Raw genomic sequence first — 19,519 nt, forward strand, 5'->3', positions numbered from 1 at the left:
TTAGCTGACGCTTTTGTCCAAAGCGACTAACAATAATTGCATTTAACGTGGGAAAAGCCAATACTACTCGCCAGAACTCACAAGTGCATCTCCTTTCTAAAACAAGTGACTAAGAGCATAATCTAGTGCTGAAGGCAAAGTGCAAGAATAGCAATCTCAACTACAATAGGTGCTTAAGAGGGAGGATCGTTGTAGTACTTCTTGAAGAGATAACCAAATATTAGATTGTCGATCTTCAGATCAAGCTTAGACAGGCTTTCAGTAGTCACACAACGAGAGACAACAGAAAAGTTGACAGGATACATCCTCACACACACGACCGCTCATATTTCAGCTCACTGGGGTGATGAGCGCAACGTTCTCTGGTTCATTTTGCCGATGCGAGCGCTGGTGCAGAGACACGGTTGCAATGTGGTGTAAGGCAAGGGGAGGCTAGTTTATTTGTATTTCAGCAACAAGGCAATTCAAAGTGCTTTACATGAGACATTAGAAGCATCAAGACAAAGTGCAACACATAAAAGGTCATATAAAATGAAATGCAAAATGTGTAGCCGGATACTGTACCTGAAGCGGCTCTTCGTATAACTTCATTGGTCCAAACTGCACCTCTGTAAGTGTAGTCTGAAAGACAAGAGAAAGGTCCGGGTTAGGTCGGCCCCCTGACCAAAGCAATGCTGCAGTCCGGAGACACAGCGCGTCAACACCGGGACATTCCCTGTATTCATTCATATCACATCTTCAAATCAAACTTTATTTGTATAGCGCATTTCATACACACAGTCAACACAATGCGCTTTACAGAGAGCAATGGGAGGGTGGGCATAGGTCCCACCCCTACATATTCCAGAGGGAAGCAAATTTCTTGGAGCGACTGATCTAAAGTTTAATTCATAACCCTGACACTCAAAACAGACACAGTAAGTATAACAAAATCGCAGATGGGGGGTCTTTGAAAGCCAACACAGTACAGGCCGACTCAATCAGACGGAGAAGCAGAGGGGGATAGACGCCATCATCGATCACAAACATGCTCGTTCGCCCGGCCGTCACGCTTTCCCTACAGGAGAGAGTCGTGTCGTCTCGTCCGCAAATAATTCAGCTTCCTTCCTGCTAAACGGAGCACGGTGCGAGGGGGCTGGTAACCGTAGCAACCGGGCCTCCCTTGCGAATCTCCATCCCCGTAGAATTCCTCCTCCTCCTCCTCCTCCGTAAACAATCGCCACACGTGAGGAGCGTACACGCGGGAATGTCAGAGCACACCAGGCACCGTGAAAAAAATAAACGAGCTGATTAGTTCAGGGTAGTAATTGACGTCACCGTGACACTGGGCCGCGCTTGTTGTAAAAGCACACAAAGAACGACTATGACATCATCAGGGCGCTCTGTTCGATGTGCCGGGCGATAATCTGATATTTCGCAGACACAAAAGCCTGGCCTCATGATAACCTCATGTGTGTAATCCGTGTGTGTGTGTGCGTGCATGCGTGTGTGTGTGTGTGTGTGTATGCGTGCACATGTTTAACTTTGTGTGGACCAAATGTTCTCACAACAATAGTTAAACAAGAACAACAGTCACTTGTGGGAACACAGGTTTAGTGTTGATAATAACTAGGTTTAGGGTTAATTTAAGGGTCAAAGGTTAGGGTACAAATTCTGAATAAGAATCTCTACACATTGAAAGGAGACCGGTGTACTTTAGTGTTTTTACATGTTAAGAGGGTCCGAATGGCACATGCATTGCAATGTTGCAACTGTCAGGCTTGTTTCTGATTACTGCAACCATTCACGTCACGATGAATAAACTCAACCTTCACATTTATTTACTTTGATTACTAATCTCGCCAAATTATTCATTTTGCTCTGGAACTGAAAAAAACACTCTTCTCTAAAACACTCTTCTCTCTCGTAAAATAGCTGCCAAACACATCCAGGGTAAAAAAAAATAAAAAAAATAAAAAATAAAAACGTTATGGGAACGCACGCATGCGGAATCTTCGCCTATGTGATGATTGTGTTTACTTCAGTGCTCACGGGATGTTGTTTGGGTCAGAGGTCATGGAGCCTGAGCTGCTCTGGACCGAGCAGAACAGAACACAACCCTCTGTCTCGGGGGAGGGACCCTCCGCGCTCTAATGGACACACACACACACACACACACTCACACACAGGCTCCCCGGGCAGCATACTTCCCCCTCAGTACAGTACAGTACACACACACACAGAAGCACGTGCACGCACGAACACACGTGTGCTCACACAGTCATGAATCACTGGGGCATTTGCATCCCTCAAAGATCGTGCTGGCGCCCCACCAGGGGTGAGGCGAGCGGGGGAAGTGAGGGAGCATGCGGACGGGCGGGCAATATGGACATGGTGGACGTGTGTGTGTGTGTGCTTCTGCACTCAAGCTCCTCCCTCCTGCTATTACCACACACACACACACACACACACACACACACACACACACACACACAGGCCTGGTTTACCGAGTTGTGAAGAGCTAACAGTAAGTGACAGGCCTGTTGAACTGGGGAGAGGCTAGAGCAGAGGTACTTTTGTTCCACTGCAGACCTTGTGAATGAAAGTATGAACTTGTTGCAGTGTATTGTGGTCCTTGTAGTTTTTGGGAAAGATGGGATAACCTCTGCCTGTGCTTCTGTCCAATTTTAACCGATGACAAATTGAAAGGCACAGTAGAATCAAGGCAGAGTAAATCACACTGATAACTTCATTTAATTCATGAACTGAAAATATTTGTATGAAAAAATATAAATACTGTTCATATAAATACAAACAAATTCAGAAATCTCCCCACTTTTGGAGGATCCAGCCAGATCCAATAATAACACAGATAATCCGACAAATCTGACAGACACAGATACTTTCCTGCTCCTAGAGAGGCCGACCTTCACAGCTGTTCTGACCTGTCAAACGGTCACTGTCCTCACTGTGATGTCATAAACAGACTGTTTGTAGTCCTTACTGTCATCTCAGAGACAGACTGTTTGTAGTCCTTACTGTCATCTCAGAGACAGACTGTTTGTAGTCCTTATTGTGATGTCATACAGACTGTTTGTAGTCCTTACTGTGATGTCATACAGGCTGTTTGTAGTCCTCACTGTGATGTCATAAACAGACTGTAGTCTTCACTGTCATGTCATAGACAGACTGTTTGTAGTCCTCACTGTGATATCATACAGGCTGTTTGTAGTCCTCACTGTCATGTCATAGACAGACTGTTTGTAGTCCTTACTGTGATGTCATACAGGCTGTTTGTAGTCCTCACTGTGATGTCATAGACAGACTGTTTGTAGTCCTTACTGTCATGTCATAGACAGACTGTTTGTAGTCCTTACTGTCATCTCAGAGACAGACTGTTTGTAGTCCTTACTGTGATGTCATACAGGCTGTTTGTAGTCCTTACTGTGATGTCATACAGGCTGTTTGTAGTCCTCACTGTGATGTCATAGACAGACTGTTTGTAGTCCTTACTGTCATGTCATAGACAGACTGTTTGTAGTTCTTACTGTCATGTCAGATACAGACTGTTTGTAGTCCTTACTGTGATGTCATACAGGCTGTTTGTAGTCCTCACTGTGATGTCATAGACAGACTGTTTGTAGTCATTACTGTCATGTCATAGACAGACTGTTTGTAGTTCTTAATGTCATGTCAGATACAGACTGTTTGTAGTCCTTACTGTGATGTCTGAGACTGTCTGTATGCTGTCCTTCCTGTCATGTCAGAGGTAGACTGTATTGTCTGGTGGCTGAGAGAGAGAGAGAGAGAGAGAGAGAGAGAGAAAGAGAGAGAGAGAAAGAGAGGCAATAAGACAGAGAGATAGACTGATAGAGGCACAGAGAGACTCTGATAGAGAGAGACAGAAACTGATATATATAGAGAGAGAGAAAGAGAGAAAACAGAGGAAGAAAGAGAGAGGGAGAGACTTGGGAGGGGGGGGGGGTGCTCTCATTCTACACACCTAATGTATTTACATAGCAGAGCAGCACAGCCTGTGACCCCATATCCTGCTCCCTGTGCATCCGGTCCTATGGATGGATCTCCTCTCTCCTCCAGCCTCGCTGGGCTCGCACGCCCACACACACAGACACACAGACACACACACTCGCTCACACACACACACGCCCACACACACACACACACACTCACACACACGTAGACACACTCACATATGCACACAAACACACGCACGTACACATGCACACACACACACGCACACACGCACGCACGCACACACCACACACCACACACACACGTAGACACACTCACATACTGTATGCACACACACACACGTACGTAAGTACATACACACGCACACACACACGTACGTACATACACGTGCACACAAATGCATGTACACACACACACACACACACACACACACACACACACGCCATACACACTGCTGGGAGAGTGGCTTTCCACTACAGTGAAAAACAGGAAATTGGATGACATTGTTCGGTGCGCGGACGTCAGCAGAGAGAGATAGAAAGAGTAAACAGCTTCCTCCAGCCCAGAGCTGGGACCCCCAGAGATGGGACCTCCAGAGCAGGGACCTCCAGAGCAGGGACCTCCAGAGATGGGACCCCCAGAGCAGGGACCCCCAGAGCAGGGACCTCCAGAGATGGGACCCCCAGAGATGGGACCCCCAGTGCGGGGACCAGGATGTGGGGACTCTTGGTATGGCGGGCAGCTGCTCTGTCCGGAGCTCCTGGGAAAATGACCCATTAAACGTCCGAGCCACAGATCACTTGGTGGACAGAAGCCTGGACCCACCGCTCCCTCTCTCTCCGTTCGACTCGGTGGTGTGGTCTGCCTGCCTGGTCTGCCTGGTCTGTCTGCCTGCTCTGCCTTGTCTGCCCGTCTGGTCTGCCCATCTGGTTTCCCCCCCTGGTCTGCCTGTCTCTCCTCATGATTTCAATCCTCTCTGCGTAAGACAGCATTCACTACACTGCAAATACTGTACACAGACCTAACATCACTATCACTGCCGTCTGCCCGTCTGTCTGCATGGCTGTCTGCCTGTCTGTCTTTCTGTCTGCGTTTCTATCTGTCTACATGGCTGTCTGTCTGTCTTCCTCCCTGCCTGTCTGCATGCCTACCTGCCTGCCTGCCTGTCTGTCTGTCTGTCTGCATGGCTGTCTGTCTGCGTGCGTGGCTGTCTGTTTGTCTGTCTGTCTATCTACTCTTCTGTCTGTCTGTCTGCCTGCATGTCTGTCTACCAGTGTGACCCAAGTGGAGATGAATCAATGTTCCTCATTAGGCCTGATTAGGGCCCGGCCACAGGTGTGGGACGAACAACGTGTACCAGGGAGACCAGCGCCACCAGGCCCAGCCCGCAGTCCCGGACCGGCAGAACCAGGAGAGACCAGCCTTCACTAGCCCTAGCTTCACTGACAGAGAGAGAGGGGGGGGACAGAGAGAGAGAGAGAGAGAGAGAGAGAGAGAGAGAGAGGGGGGGGGGGGTCAGAGAGAGAGGGGTGGGGGAGACAGAGAGAGAGAGGGGGGGACAGAGAGAGAGAGAGAGAGAGAGAGAGAGAGAGAGAGGGGGGGGGGGGTCAGAGAGAGAGAGGGGGGGGGGTCAGAGAGAGAGGGGGGGGGGGTCAGAGAGAGAGAGAGGGGTGGGGGAGACAGAGAGAGAGAGGGGGACAGAGAGAGAGAGAGAGAGAGAGAGAGAGAGGGGTGGGGGGAGACAGATAGGGAGGGAGAGAGAGAGAGAGAGGGAGGGGCAGAGAGAAAGAGAGAGAGAGGGGGGCAGAGAGAGAGGGGGAGCTTTTACTGGAGGGGCGTTCTAAGTGCGTTAAAATGGCAGCTAGAGACCCCCACACACACACAGCGGGTGACACACACAGACGGTCAAGCTGTCCACGCTGGGCGTCTACCTCAAAAAGAATAACTCACATTGATGTTCGGCCACTCACAGCTGCTGACCTTCCAGGCCGGCTCAGTCAGAATGGTAGCTAGCCCGCCCCAAACTAGCTAAACATCTGTCGTCTTCTCCTCTTCGTGCGGGTTAGGTGTTGTGTTCTCCTCTCCTCCCCAGGCTCGGGGCCGAGGGGCTATCCTTTTACCACCCCGAGCCTGGGTGAGGGGGGTCACCCGGGCTATATATCCGGGCCCACCTCCAGGAGCCATGTCACCGTTTCGTCATCCACAACCGTCAGGCCACGCATTCCGTTGGGTGTCCGGTATGTGGGACAGTCCGGGCGGACGTGCTCTGCGGTTTGTTTTACAGTACATGACGTGCAATTGCCAAACGATATCCTCCTCAGACGTAGGTTGCTCCAGAGCGGTGGCGGAGAGACAAACGCTGGTGGGACTGCTGGGTATCACAGACGATGTCTCTCTCACCTCCTACACTACACTCTGGTCAAACAGAGGAGCGGCTTTACTAGCAGACTGATCCTGCCCGACAGAGTGTTTCAGTGCACAGTCTGTCTAAATGTGTATATGGAATGTTGTATGTGATCATAAATAACCTTATAACAGTGCTTATGATGCTAAATATCAAACTAGTTCTTAAACATTCTAGAAATATCCTCATTGTGTCATTGACTGTTGTCGTTTTCTGTTTTTGCAGGGGGTGGGGTTCAGGAGGTCCCTCGTACCAGCCAGTATCAGACACTGGACACTATGGACCCGAGTCAGCTGGACAGGACATGGACGTATACCTTTTTGTTCATATATAACTCTTGCACATCTGTCTGCACACATCTAGGCATGCTAAGGGCTATGCTAACCAGGACAGTGCATTCTAGCACAGCATGGTGTATGAGCTAAGAGCACAGCCACATAGCTAGTAGGAACACAATCCACACCCCCAACAGCCCCCCACCCCCAGAACAACAGTCAACGACAAAATGAGGATATTTCTAGAATGTTTAAGGACTAGACTACTACTATAAGGTCATTTATGATCATATACATATACAGGTCCATATACACATTTTGACAGACTGTGCACTCTTAAGATATTATTGCTCACAGCTCATGTCACAGCTAAGTATATATATATATATATATGTGTATGTGTGTGTGTGTCTCTATGGCCATATCTACTGTATATATGCCCATAGAGATCCTTTATACGCTTAGTTGTGACATGAGCAATGAACACTAATTTTCAGAAGAAAATAGAACCGAAGCACACGTTGTGGGACAGATATATGATGTGTGTGTGTGTGTGTGGGGGGGGGGTACCCTCAAGCCCGTCCACATGGGTTACCTACGTACGGTGAGCCAAGTCTACAGCCAGCTGAGCAGAAGCCTGTGGGTGAGTCATCAGTGGGCGGGCGGGGCGGAGGAAAGTAGGCCGGATCTGACCGTGACGCTCTCTGCTCTGGCTCAGGCTGTGAGGAACGCATAGTCATAGACAACCGCCGGGGATGGATCCACACAGGCACACCGGAAGGGGTACCGCTCTATACGGTAGATGGGCAGACGCAAGACAGGCTAGCTCTGTAGCGGTGCGGTGCTTTGAGGCTTGGACTGGGCTCGCTCTAGGCCTGCTGTGCTCTGTGAAGACAGGGTGGGGTCGTTCAAACAGGCCGGATGCTGAATTGTGACTGCGCTGTTGCACTAGCCGTTGTCATGTTCCTTCTTATCTGTGTCCAGTCGTGGGCTCTAGCTGTTGACATTACATTAGTCATTTAGCAGATGCTTTTATCCAAAGCCACTAACAATAATTGCATTTAACATAGGAAAAGTCAATGCACTACTACTTGCCAGAACTCACAAGTGCATCTTCTTTCTAAAATAAGTGACTAAGAGCATAATCTAGTGCTGAAGGCAAAGCGCAAGAATATAAATCTCAAATACAATAGGTGCTTAAGAGGGAGGATTGTGGACCTGTTCTCCTGTGGAGGGCCAGTGGTAGGAACAGGTTAAGTGGTAGGGATGTAACGATAACTGGTATAATGATAAACTGCGATAAAATTCAATTCAGTTTATTGAGATAAAATTATCATTAAAACCGTGTTTGATTTCTGAGCTCTATACCACAGCGCTATACCACAGCCAGGCCTGGACGTTCCTCTAACCTTCCCTACACCAGAGCCAGGCTGGGACCTTCCTCTAACCTTCCCTACACCACAGCCAGGCTGGGACCTTCCTCTAACCTTCCCTATACCACAGCCAGGCCTGGACCTTCCTCTAACCTTCCCTATACCACAGCCAGGCTGGGACCTTCCTCTAACCTTCCCTACACCACAGCCAGGCCTGGACCTTCCTCTAACCTTCCCTACACCACAGCCAGGCTGGGACCTTCCTCTAACCTTCCCTATACCACAGCCAGGCTGGGACCTTCCTCTAACCTTCCCTATACCACAGCCAGGCTGGGACCTTCCTCTAACCTTCCCTATACCACAGCCAGGCCGGGACCTTCCTCTAACCTTCCCTATACCACAGCCAGGCCACACACCAGAACCCTGCCTACACACTCACCCACTCCCACACTCAGCTGAAGCTACAGCGACCGTACACGACCTGACTTGGTACCGACGTAGATGTTCTACAAAACAATACCTACAATCAGGATGAAGCACTATAGAAAGCAGAAGGGTATGATGCAAAGAAAGAAGGTCAAATCAGATTCTGGTTTTTCTCAGTCTAGTGAAAACATTCCAAGGATTACTTTCGAATTCATAACCGCACACTGTATGACACAGCTCCTGTTACGGCTGAACCAGGAAGTAGAAAGCACAGAGTAATTCCCGTCCTCACTTCAAGGTAGTAGAGTAATGTTGCGCGCGCATACACTCTCACACACACTCTCTCACACACACACACCCTGACCCTCATTCTGTCTGCAGTGCTATCTGTCTTTTAACCCACCAGATAACACAGAGGCGAAGGCACTAGGATGCTGATGCAGACACAATCGCGCGCTCACACATACGCACACGCACAAATATCCAGTCAGGCACAAGGAAAAGACGCCACATAACTCAACAAACACTGACAACCAACACATCACTGTCCTGGAATCCAGTCCCAAATGAGCTTGAATGATGTCTCTGGTGTAAAAACACAAGAGTTAGCAGAAACTGGCTCCTTCATCCAGGGTGATGTGTCTATTTCTGTATTGACACATTCACACAGGGCCTCTTCTTGTAAACCAACCTACCTTCTTAGGAGAGTAACACCCAAAGGCAATCTGCAAACTTGAAACAAAACAACAACAGTCCTACATTGTGAATTGTTTCAAAGCGAACACACTTGCTTGTTGCTATGGGAGTGAACTGGCCTGTGATGATGTCATTACCTCACCCCTCACAGCTTCCCTCATGAGAGGAGCAACGCACGCGGATGACCACGACCTCGGTGACATCACAGCGCGCTGACTGTTCCCAGCAGCGGTCGCTCGGCCGGGCCCATGTGAATGTGCGCTGCACGTGTGTGTGTGTGAGAGAGAAAGAAGAAGTGTGTGTGAGAGAGGGAACAATGTGTGTTTGCTCACATCGCTGGTGTGTGTGTGTGTGTGTGTGTGCACGTGTGACGTCAAGAGGACAAGCAATGTTCCCCTCGGTAGTGACACAGCCTAGATGTGTGTGTGTGTGTGTGTGTGTGTGTGCGCGCGCGTGCATGCTGCATATTTGTGTGTGTGTGTGTGGTCTGTGCGTCACTGCGCCGTGAAGAGTAACTCTGATGCTCTGGTGCATTTCCTGCTGACAGATCATGTGATGAGGGCTAGAGGCTGGGAAAGAGAGAGAGAGAGAGCTGTCTACAGGGACAGAGAGAGAGAGAGAGAGAGAGAGAGAGAGAGAGAGCACTGAGCTGACTACAGGGACACAGAGAGATAGAGAGAGAGAGAGAGAGAGAGCACTGAGCTGACTACAGGGACAGAGAAAGAGAGCACTGAGCTGTCTACAGGGACAGAGAGAGAGAGAGAGAGAGAGAGGCTGAGAAAGAGAGAGAGAGCACTGAGCTGTCTACAGGGACAGAGAGAGAGAGGGGAGGGCAGAGAGAGAGAGAGAGGGGAGGCAGAGGGAGAGAGAGGGGGGGGGCAGAGAGAGGGGAGGGGGCAGAGAGAGAGAGGGAGGGAGGGGGAGACGGAGAGAGAGAGAGGGGGGGGCAGAGAGAGAGAGAGGGAGCAGAGAGAGATAGAGAGAGGGGGGACAGAGAGAGAGAGAGAGAGAGAGAGAGGGGGGGGGCAGGGAGAGAGAGGGGGGGCAGAGAGAGAGAGAGAGAGAATCACAGAACACAGATGCAAACAGGTTCTAGAGTTTTAGAATCATGCTTACACAGAAGATTCCAGGCAGCATGCAAAACGTTTGGTCATGAAGTCACGCTTGGCACCGGAATGTTAGAAAGTTTGCCATACTGATAACTGAATTACAGGAGGACTCGTTAGCAAGCTAAAAATAAAAATAGCTTCACTGATTTGAGCAGAATCACTGCAACACACGTAGATGTATCAAGACTTTGAACTGTCGTGGTTCAGGAAGAGATACTGCATCTCTACCAGTTGCACACACAGGACATCGGCAGCCAAGCAACCATCTTCTCCCAGTCTCCATTCACTGAGAGGGGCATCTGCTCACTCCCGTCCCCTAAAATATCATTCATTGACATCACCGCAAGCAGACAGACCGGCCACCACAACAGTCGGTCTGGAGACCGATCACACAAGACAAGTCTCTTCATTGGGACATCACTCTACACGAGTTCACCAGGGTGAGAAGTTCTCAGGTGTGTTAGCCTTCAACGTGCAGCTACGGTATACATTGAGTAGAAAAGTCATAATAAAACAGCATATCAAACAGCATATCAACAGATAATATACATATAGTACACTAAGGCATGTGGACTTCTACTGGACACAACTCTCTGTGTAACGTCTGTCTCAGCATCAGGGAGGAATGTCAATAATGTGATATCCACACAGCTCAGGGAGGACAACTGTATAAACAGATCCAGGATCAGATAGAAACCTCCCCGATCCTAACTTTGACTATGATGGGGGACGATGCAAAGCTGATCAGTGACAGGTCCTCCTGAGGAACGATTGACACCCTGCTTCAATTCACACTCTGGCGATATGACACATTATTGCAAAGATCTCACTGATACATTATCTGAACTGCACTGAATATCCTTAGCTGTAACACACACACACAAACTCACACACACACACACACACGCGCACACTCTAATGGAGAAGACACAGTACACAGTGTGTGTGTAAAATGAGGGACAGAGTCCATGATTCATTTCATGGCCGATCACAGAAATAGTCTCACAGTCTTGATAGCAGGATCAATCAATAAGGATCAATCAATTCTATGAGAGCATCAATTCATTCCATGAATGAATTGAGTGTAGATGTATTCGCTGGTGAGCACAGACCTCCCTTTGCTGGTCACCTTCAAGGTATTTCTGCCCTTATCCAGATTACCCAGAAATCCTCCTAATTCCGAGCCAATCCTAAGCTACAGGAGAACACCCAGGACTCAGGGGCAACCCCGCACTAAATCCTCCTTCACTCTCTTTCTCTCCATCTCAATTTCTCTCTGTCACACACACGCACACCAGGGACAACTCCCTCTTTCTTTACATCTCTTCCTTCATCCCTCTCTCACAGCGCTCCACCCTTTCATCCTACAGGGTCTCCCTCCCTGTTCTCCCTCCTCTAGCGGTCCAGGTCCAGGTCTGAGGCCACGTAGGTAAGGGGGCGAGGTGGTTGTCTAGGGAACGATGTGGTTGTCTATGGGACGATGTGGTTGTCTAGGGGACGAGGTGGTTGTCTAGGGCGAGGTGGTTGTCTAGGGCGAGGTGGTTGTCTAGGGGACGAGGTGGTTGTCTAGGGGACGAGGTGGTTGTCTAGGGCGAGGTAGTTGTCTAGGGGACGAGGTGGTTGTCTAGGGCGAGGTGGTTGTCTAGGGGACGAGGTGGTTGTCTAGGGGACGAGGTGGTTGTCTAGGGCGAGGTGGTTGTCTAGGGGACGAGGTGGTTGTCTAGGGGACGAGGTGGTTGTCTAGGGGGCGAGGTGGTTGTCTAGGGGACGATGTGGTTGTCTATGGGACGATGTGGTTGTCTAGGGGACGAGGTGGTTGTCTAGGGGACGAGGTGGTTGTCTAGGGGACGATGTGGTTGTCTAGGGGACAAGGTGGTTGTCTAGGGGACAAGGTGGTTGTCTAGGGCGAGGTGGTTGTCTAGGGGACGAGGTGGTTGTCTAGGGCGAGGTGGTTGTCTAGGGGACGAGGTGGTTGTCTAGGGGACGAGGTGGTTGTCTAGGGGACGAGGTGGTCGTCTAGGGGACAAGGTGGTCGTCTAGGGGACAAGGTGGTTGATTAGGGGACGAGGTAGTTGTCTAGGGGACGAGGTGGTTGTCTAGGGGGGAAAGTTGTTGTCTAGGGGACAAGGTGGTTGTCTAGGGGACGAGGTGTTCATCTAGGGGACGAGGTGGTTGTCTAGGGGACAAAGTTGTTGTCTAGGGGACGAGGTAGTTGTCTAGGGGATGAGGTGGTTGTCTAGGGAACGAGGTGGTTGTCTAGGGGACGAGGTGGTTGTCTAAGACTAACTGTGGAAAAGGCCCGGTCTTCAAGCCCCAGTGTCGCCCCAGCGTTACCTTACCGACAGGCCCTCACTCTCGCTCCCCCCCTCCTCTTCCTCCTCCTCCTCCTCTTCCTCCTCCTCCTCGTTTCTCTCCTCAGTCCTGGCAAGAGACATCGCGGCGGGGGGGTCGGAACGCCAACCAGCGTCAACCCATAGAGGCCGTTCGTACAGAGCGAGAGACGGCTAGACACCATTCAAGTCCAGGTCGCAGACTCCGGTGTGGAGCTCTCAGTCCGACCGTAGCCTCTGCACCTGCGCTGAAGAAGGGATTAGCGTTCGCAGCGCTGCTCTCAGCTCCACCTGTGGGCTCCTCTGGCCTGCAGCGTAGACCTAATCAAGCTGTCTGGAGCTGGGGTCTCTCCCCCCTCCTCCTCCTCCTCCCCCTCCTCCTCCAGCTCCTCACCTGCTATAAGTGGAGCAGTGATGTCACTGTCACATGAGAGATCAGAGTGACATGAGCGCTGGGCCAGGGTTTGGGGCGCACACACTGCGTGCGCACACTGCGTGCACGCACGCACGCACACACACACACACACACACATCTCTAGCCAAAAAAATCCTCCTAGAAAGCTGCCTCTCTTTTCAGAAAAAAGACATTGTAGGAAAGCAATTGAGAATTAGAAGTACTAGAATTGTCCTAGTATTATCCTCCAGTGTTTGTTTATTCGCTGTAGTTCTGTGGTGTCAAGACTGTATGGGTAGTGGTGTGTGTGTGTGTGTGTGTACTGACTCTGTAGTTCTGTATTAAGATTGTATAAGTACTGTTGTGTGATGCAGTGTGAAAACAGGCAAGTACTCCAGTGACCAGAGGCTGTTGTAGTCAGACATACAGACACACGCACACAGACACGCGCACACACACACACACGCAAACGCACACACACTGAGCGGCTACATTATGCTGTAAGCAATTTCAGCAAGACAGGTGCTAAAACCAATGGCACCCAATAGTTCAGATACCCTGACGAAGGCCCTGAGCTGGCAGAAACAGGTTGGTCTGATTTTTCCACAATGAACTAGCCGCTTTTAATAAAGGCCTTTTATTTTGTAAGTCTTGCCTTGGACACCTTTTCCTTTCTGACTCAATTGTTCTTATTGATAAAGTTAAATAAATATTATTTGTTAAAACCCAAACTTATTATGGGAGCAGTTATAATAAATAATATATTATTTTAATTTTTTTTAATCAGCATAAACTATATCTGATTACCTGTTGTTACATCTTGATTGCTCCCAAAACAGAGGGGTACCAGCGTGGTACCAACGTCCAGTTACTATTGGCTCACGAGCCTTGTTAGAGGTGGGAACCAAACCTCAGAAATCTCAGACAGAAACACAACATTCATTTTGGACCCGTCAAAGTTTTTAAAATGATAAATTCATAATCAGCTAGAAATGGTGGTCGGGGGGCACAGACCTCCGGTCATGAATGCATTCTGTGTCTCTGGGCACGTGCGTGAGAGCAGGGCATGTTTGGTATTGCTGCATTCGATTGGTCGAAAGCTTTATCCCAGTCCAAACCCCGTGTCTCTGTGACCTTCCCACGTCGAGATATGGCTGTTTCAATCGCCCCCATAGACAATGAATGGGGGGATTTTTCAAAAAATGAATGGAGCTGAATGGGCAGCTGTGTGCTGGCGGCTCTGTGGCGCCCCCTCAGGCCCCAGCCGGCAGGGGGTGGTCTGGTGCACTCCGGGGTCTCCCATCGCACACCCGAGTCCAAATCCTGTGTGTCTAGTGCCCCCCACACAGGGCGCTGGCTTCGCTCAAAGTTTTGTTTTGGCTCTGTGGTGACCAAGACATGTTTGTTATTGCTGTATTTGACAGGTCGTGTTTATTTGCACAACGTGTACTGTATCGGTTAAAGGTAGTAGATTATGGAAGAGTCTACCGCTTGCAGAAAGGGAATGTCCCAATTATCACTCCTTTAAAAATCGTCTGAAGGCATGGTTTACGGCAAATCTGACATGTGATCACCCTTAATCCAACCTGTGGCTGTCTGGTTATGCCTTCCGCCTTGAACCAGGCCACAGTGTACATCTCAATTCTCTTTCTGTTTATTTATTGGTTTATTTGTTAGCAGGATTACGCAGAAACTACCAAACGATGTCATGAGACTCAGTGAAGGGGTGTAGCAGGGAGGTGAGATTTTTTTTCAGCGGATCTGAATCCCGGTGCGGGTCCACGAGCCGCTTCTTGGTTTGTCCTTTTCCCTCCATTCATTGTTTCGACTAGGATTACGCAACACCTACTAGACCGACCACTGGGCAAAGACAGCGCATGCCGGTCAGAAAATGCTTGAATGGTAAATGGACTGCACTTATATAGCGCTTTTCCACCTTAGCGGCACTCAAAGCACTTTACAATGGCCTCTCATTCACCCATTCACACACACTCAGACATCAATGGTGGTAGCTGCCATGCAAGGTGCTAACCTGCTCATTGGGACCAATTTGGGGTTAGGTGTCTTGCTCAAGGACACTTCGACATGTGAACAGTCGGAGCTGGGATTCGAACCACTGACCCTTCGATCATTGAACTACCCGCTCTACCAACTGAGCTACAGCCGCCCCGCTTAACCAGGGGATGCTCCATAAACCGTGGTTTTGGCGAACCCCTCATGACACTCGGAAATAGCGCATGCATACACTTTGATAGTGGATGCCACTAGACCGTCCTCATGATCCACCAGGTGTTGAAGAAATTCCAGGATCATCTCAACCGCGCAGGACTCGGGAGCGATGTCTCTCACTTCACACCAGCGCGCAAAAGCGGCCCACTTACCAGAGTAAACCGTGGCAGTGGACGCAGCATGCACACTCTGAATCGTACTGATCACAGCTGGAGAGAGTCCTCTACCAGACAATCTCCACTGGTCAAGAGCCCAGCCGCCAGCAACCAGCCAGAACCGGCGGCACGCAAATCAACCGTGCCCAGTGTTGGTCCGGCGCTATCAGGATCACTGATAGGGCCACCAACCGTATCCTGGCTAGCGATGGTAGGATTAATCCCACTGGTGGGAGAGCATACAGCAGCACCTTCAGCCAGGGGGCATGCGCGAATGTGTCCACCCCCAGTGGAGGCTAGTCCCGCTGACTCCGAGAACCCGAGGGGACACTTCACGTTCTCTTTTGAAGCGGAGAGATCCAACTCGGCCCTCCTGAGCCGAGCCCAGAGCTGAACCAGAATCAGAGGATGTAGGCTCCACTCACCCGGATGAGTTCCACACCAGGACATCCAAGTCCACAACGACATTCAGGCGGTCGGCAATGTGCCGCGCCGTCAGAGACCGGAGGTTGACATGAACCCATTGCCAGAGCGCCACCGCCAGCACCAGCCATCTACAACTCTAGGAGGTTGATGTGACGCCCCTTCCTGACGGCCCACAAACCACCCACGGCTTGGGATAGGCATGTACCACCCCAGCCGCGTCTGTGGAAAAACAGCGACGTGAGCCGACACTGCCTATTGGAACGCCGTTTGCCATTATGCACTGGTCCTTCCAATGGCTGATATACGCATCCAACAACCTTGGTACCCGCCCCAGACGCCGTCTGTGTGTCACAGGATCTAGACGGAGCAGTGCGAACCTTTGGGTGCGCCTCATGTGCAGCAAACCCAGTGATACCATGGGCTGCTGCCATGGGACCCAGGGCACATGACTGAAAAGACAGAGACCTTCATATGGTAGAAGGATGGAACACGCTGAGACACTTCTCCAGTGTTTCCCTCCTCGGTTCAGACAGACATGGTTTCTCATGGTCCAGATTGATATCCAAGTAGACAATCTGATGGGCCGGCCACAGAGTGCTCGTCTCAATTGACTGCAAACTCCAGGTCGGAGAGATGACTCGCCACCAAAATGGTGTGCGTCAAAGGCAGATGATGCGATCGAGCCAGAACCAGGTACGCAAGGATCCTGACGCCCTGCCGGCACAGTGGTCTCAACGGCATCTCCACACAAATGGAGAAGGTCCTGGGGGCGAGCGCATATCCAAATGGGTATATTCGTACGCCACTCCCTGGAAAGGCAAAACGCAAATACATCCGATGCCTTGGAGTTATCAGCACGTGGAAGTAAGCCTCTATCAGGTCTATGCTGGTGCAAAAATTGCCAGGAAGGTCCGAAATTGGTCTCATACCTCCTTTCTTCTTTGGAACAAGGAAATACTGTAGCGGGAATAAAATCCCTCGTTCCTCCATTCCAACAGGACCACATTCACCACTCATTTCGATAAAAGCTCTGCAATCTCTGCTGACAGAGCTGCGTCTTGATCGGGATGCAGAATCACAGTCTCCACAATGCCCGAGAAGGGTGGGGTGAGCAGTGAAAAACTGAATGGAACAACCTTCTGTCAAAACCCGCTGTAACCAGCTGTCCAGGGGACACTTCTCCTGCCAGACTGCTAAGCAGCTCGAGAGAGAGGCTGTGGTGCCGGAGATCATGGCAACCGATCGAGGAATCTGCCGTAATCCAACTTGAACCTGACCACCACCGTCCAAGGCGGGCCGTACTTGAAAGGGATGTAAAAAATCCCCACAGGAATGTTCATGCCACACTTGAGTGAGGGTGATGCATGAGAACCAGACCAGACCAGAGTGTTAGATCGAGTCGCTAAGCGTGAGCTAGGCGACTCGTGCATTTTGTGAGATACTGCAGAGCACCAATGCCGCCATACACAGCAGGCCTACTGTTTGATACGCGTCAGTACCACCAGTAAACTCCCAAGTAGCGGAACCTCGCCTGCTCATGTAAACATGGCTAGACAAGGCTCCCGTCAATTCTCCCCTCTCACACTGCCTGTCCCCGGCAACAAGCAGAAACATTTTAACTGCCGTAAAAACGTGCCGCCGCTTGAACCGAGGGTCTGACAACCCCGAAAGTACACTCAGTACTCACCAAGCGTGTAGCCGCTCTACCTGTTGAAAACACAGGGAAAGACTCTGCCGCTCGATTCGGGTCCGTGACCGCCGTCAGAAGGAATAGCACTCTGCTACAGTAGATCCCCGCAGACGGTCACCTAAGGGATTGTGACACATTCAAACAGGGAAGTACGGGCCACGGTGGACCTGGGTGCACACATCCCCTGGCTATCCTCAGAAGTGAGACCGGCAGGTATCATGTCTGCTAAACTAGCAGGAGAAAACACCACGGCTCGAACTTGAGGGCGTGTCACATTCAAACAAGGCCATGGAGAGCCAGTTATACTTTCACTGCACCGATGGAACCGGCGGCTGTCACTTCCGCTAGCACAGCAGAAGACGCCGCTGTCCGAACTGAACACGTCAAAGTTCTCCGACGGGACCTGAGCCCTGAGCGGCTCGGTCATGTCGTACTCGTAGAACCCTGTTTGCACATTAGCTGTGAGACCTGCGGTTGTCACGTCTGCTGGTACAGCAGGGGAAAACACAGAGGCTCGAACGGACACATCACGAAGTTTTCCGATGGGACCAGAGCTCTGAGTGGCTGGGCTCTATTGTACTTACAAACGTACCCCCCATCTTTTTCTGTGCAAGGGAGCTACAACACGGCTCAGCCGTTTGCTAGCTAAGCACAACATAACATGCCGACTGTACATTATTCCATTCAGACAGGTACAGAAGAACCAATTATGACCGCAGCTGACCGGGGAAGCGCTGAGCTAGACCCCGTCGTCAGCTGTAGAGGGTTATGAAATGTTCATGGCTGAGTAGTCGTCAGCCTCAGAAAGCGCCTTCTCCTTCCTCATCATCAGACGGAGGGAAGGACAGCATCGGCGCAGGCTGCTGAAGCGGAACGCCGACATCTTAACCCCCGTCTGAGCCGACCTCCGCGGGTACAAGATCTCTGTTCCCCAGCGGCGGCGGCAGGCAGTTGAAGAACTGCACCTGGCGAAGCCTCCCTTGCAGAGTGGAAGTCCCACGTCGCTATAGAGGGCGCCGCAACCGCAGAACTTCACAGGCAGACTAGACTGCGTCGGCCAGGGCGTCCCAAAGGACGCTGCCGGCTCCACGGTGAGTCACTGGATAGTCATCTTCTTTCTTCTCAGTCTTCTTGAGAGCTGAACATTTCAAAGGAGCAGTTGTGCAAGTGAAGCCTGCTTATACAGTGGCGCACCGGAACTGGTTGGGCACAGGTGTGTGTATGTTTTTTTTTTCCTCAGTCAATTGTAGCTGGCTAGGTTTCACAAGCCAATAGGAGCTAGCCCTGTGGAACAAAGCTCCACAAAATAGAACTCATACATATGACAATCACAATTCGACAGCCTAGCACAGCATAGCATGTTGGCTAGCTGACTGGGAGAATAACACACCCATAGAATGTCAACTATAGACATTTGAGTACAATAACAGTACTGTGCATTAGGATTCATATGAGGCCAACTGTTGATAAACAAAATCAACATCAATATTGTTAGGAAATAATTCAGCAGACAGTACATAATCGCTCTTTGTGTTTGTGTGCTGTATGTATGCGTGTCTGAGTGTGTGTGTGTGGTGTATACTGTATGTATGTATGTATGTATGTATGTACATACGTATGCATGTACAAGTGCATCTCAAACAATTAGAATATCGTGGAAAAGTTCATTATTTTCCGTAATTTAATTCAAAAATAGAAACTTTCCTACAGTATATTCTAGATTCATTACACTTAAAGTCTTTTTTGCTTTAATCCTGACGCTTACGGCTTACAGCTCATGAAAATGAGCTGAGAGACACCAGACCCAACAATGAAGAAGAGCTGAAGGCCGCTATCAAAGCAGCCTGGGCTTCCATAACACCCCAGTAATGCCACAGGCTTGATGGTGTCCACACCACACCGCATTGATGCAGTCATTTGTGCAAAAGGAGCCCCGACCAAGTATTGAGAGCATAATTAACATACTTTTCAGAAGGTCGACGTTTCTGTATTATACAGTAAATCCCTTTTCTATTGGTCTTATGTAATGTTCTATTATTT

General features: G+C 50.1%; 1 protein-coding gene across 1 annotated transcript in view; it reads right to left on the reverse strand.

Moving 5' to 3' along the window:
* pde8a (phosphodiesterase 8A) overlaps positions 1-19,519 on the reverse strand; it is a 44,535-nt gene that overhangs the window by 18,345 nt on the left and 6,671 nt on the right. The window contains exon 2 of the mRNA XM_084436846.1: positions 565-621. Coding sequence (XP_084292972.1) covers positions 565-621 — 57 coding nt within the window. The remainder of the gene's footprint in view (positions 1-564; positions 622-19,519) is intronic.

Source organism: Borostomias antarcticus, assembly GCF_949987555.1.
Source record: "Borostomias antarcticus genome assembly, chromosome: 4".
Taxonomy (NCBI): domain Eukaryota; kingdom Metazoa; phylum Chordata; class Actinopteri; order Stomiiformes; family Stomiidae; genus Borostomias; species Borostomias antarcticus.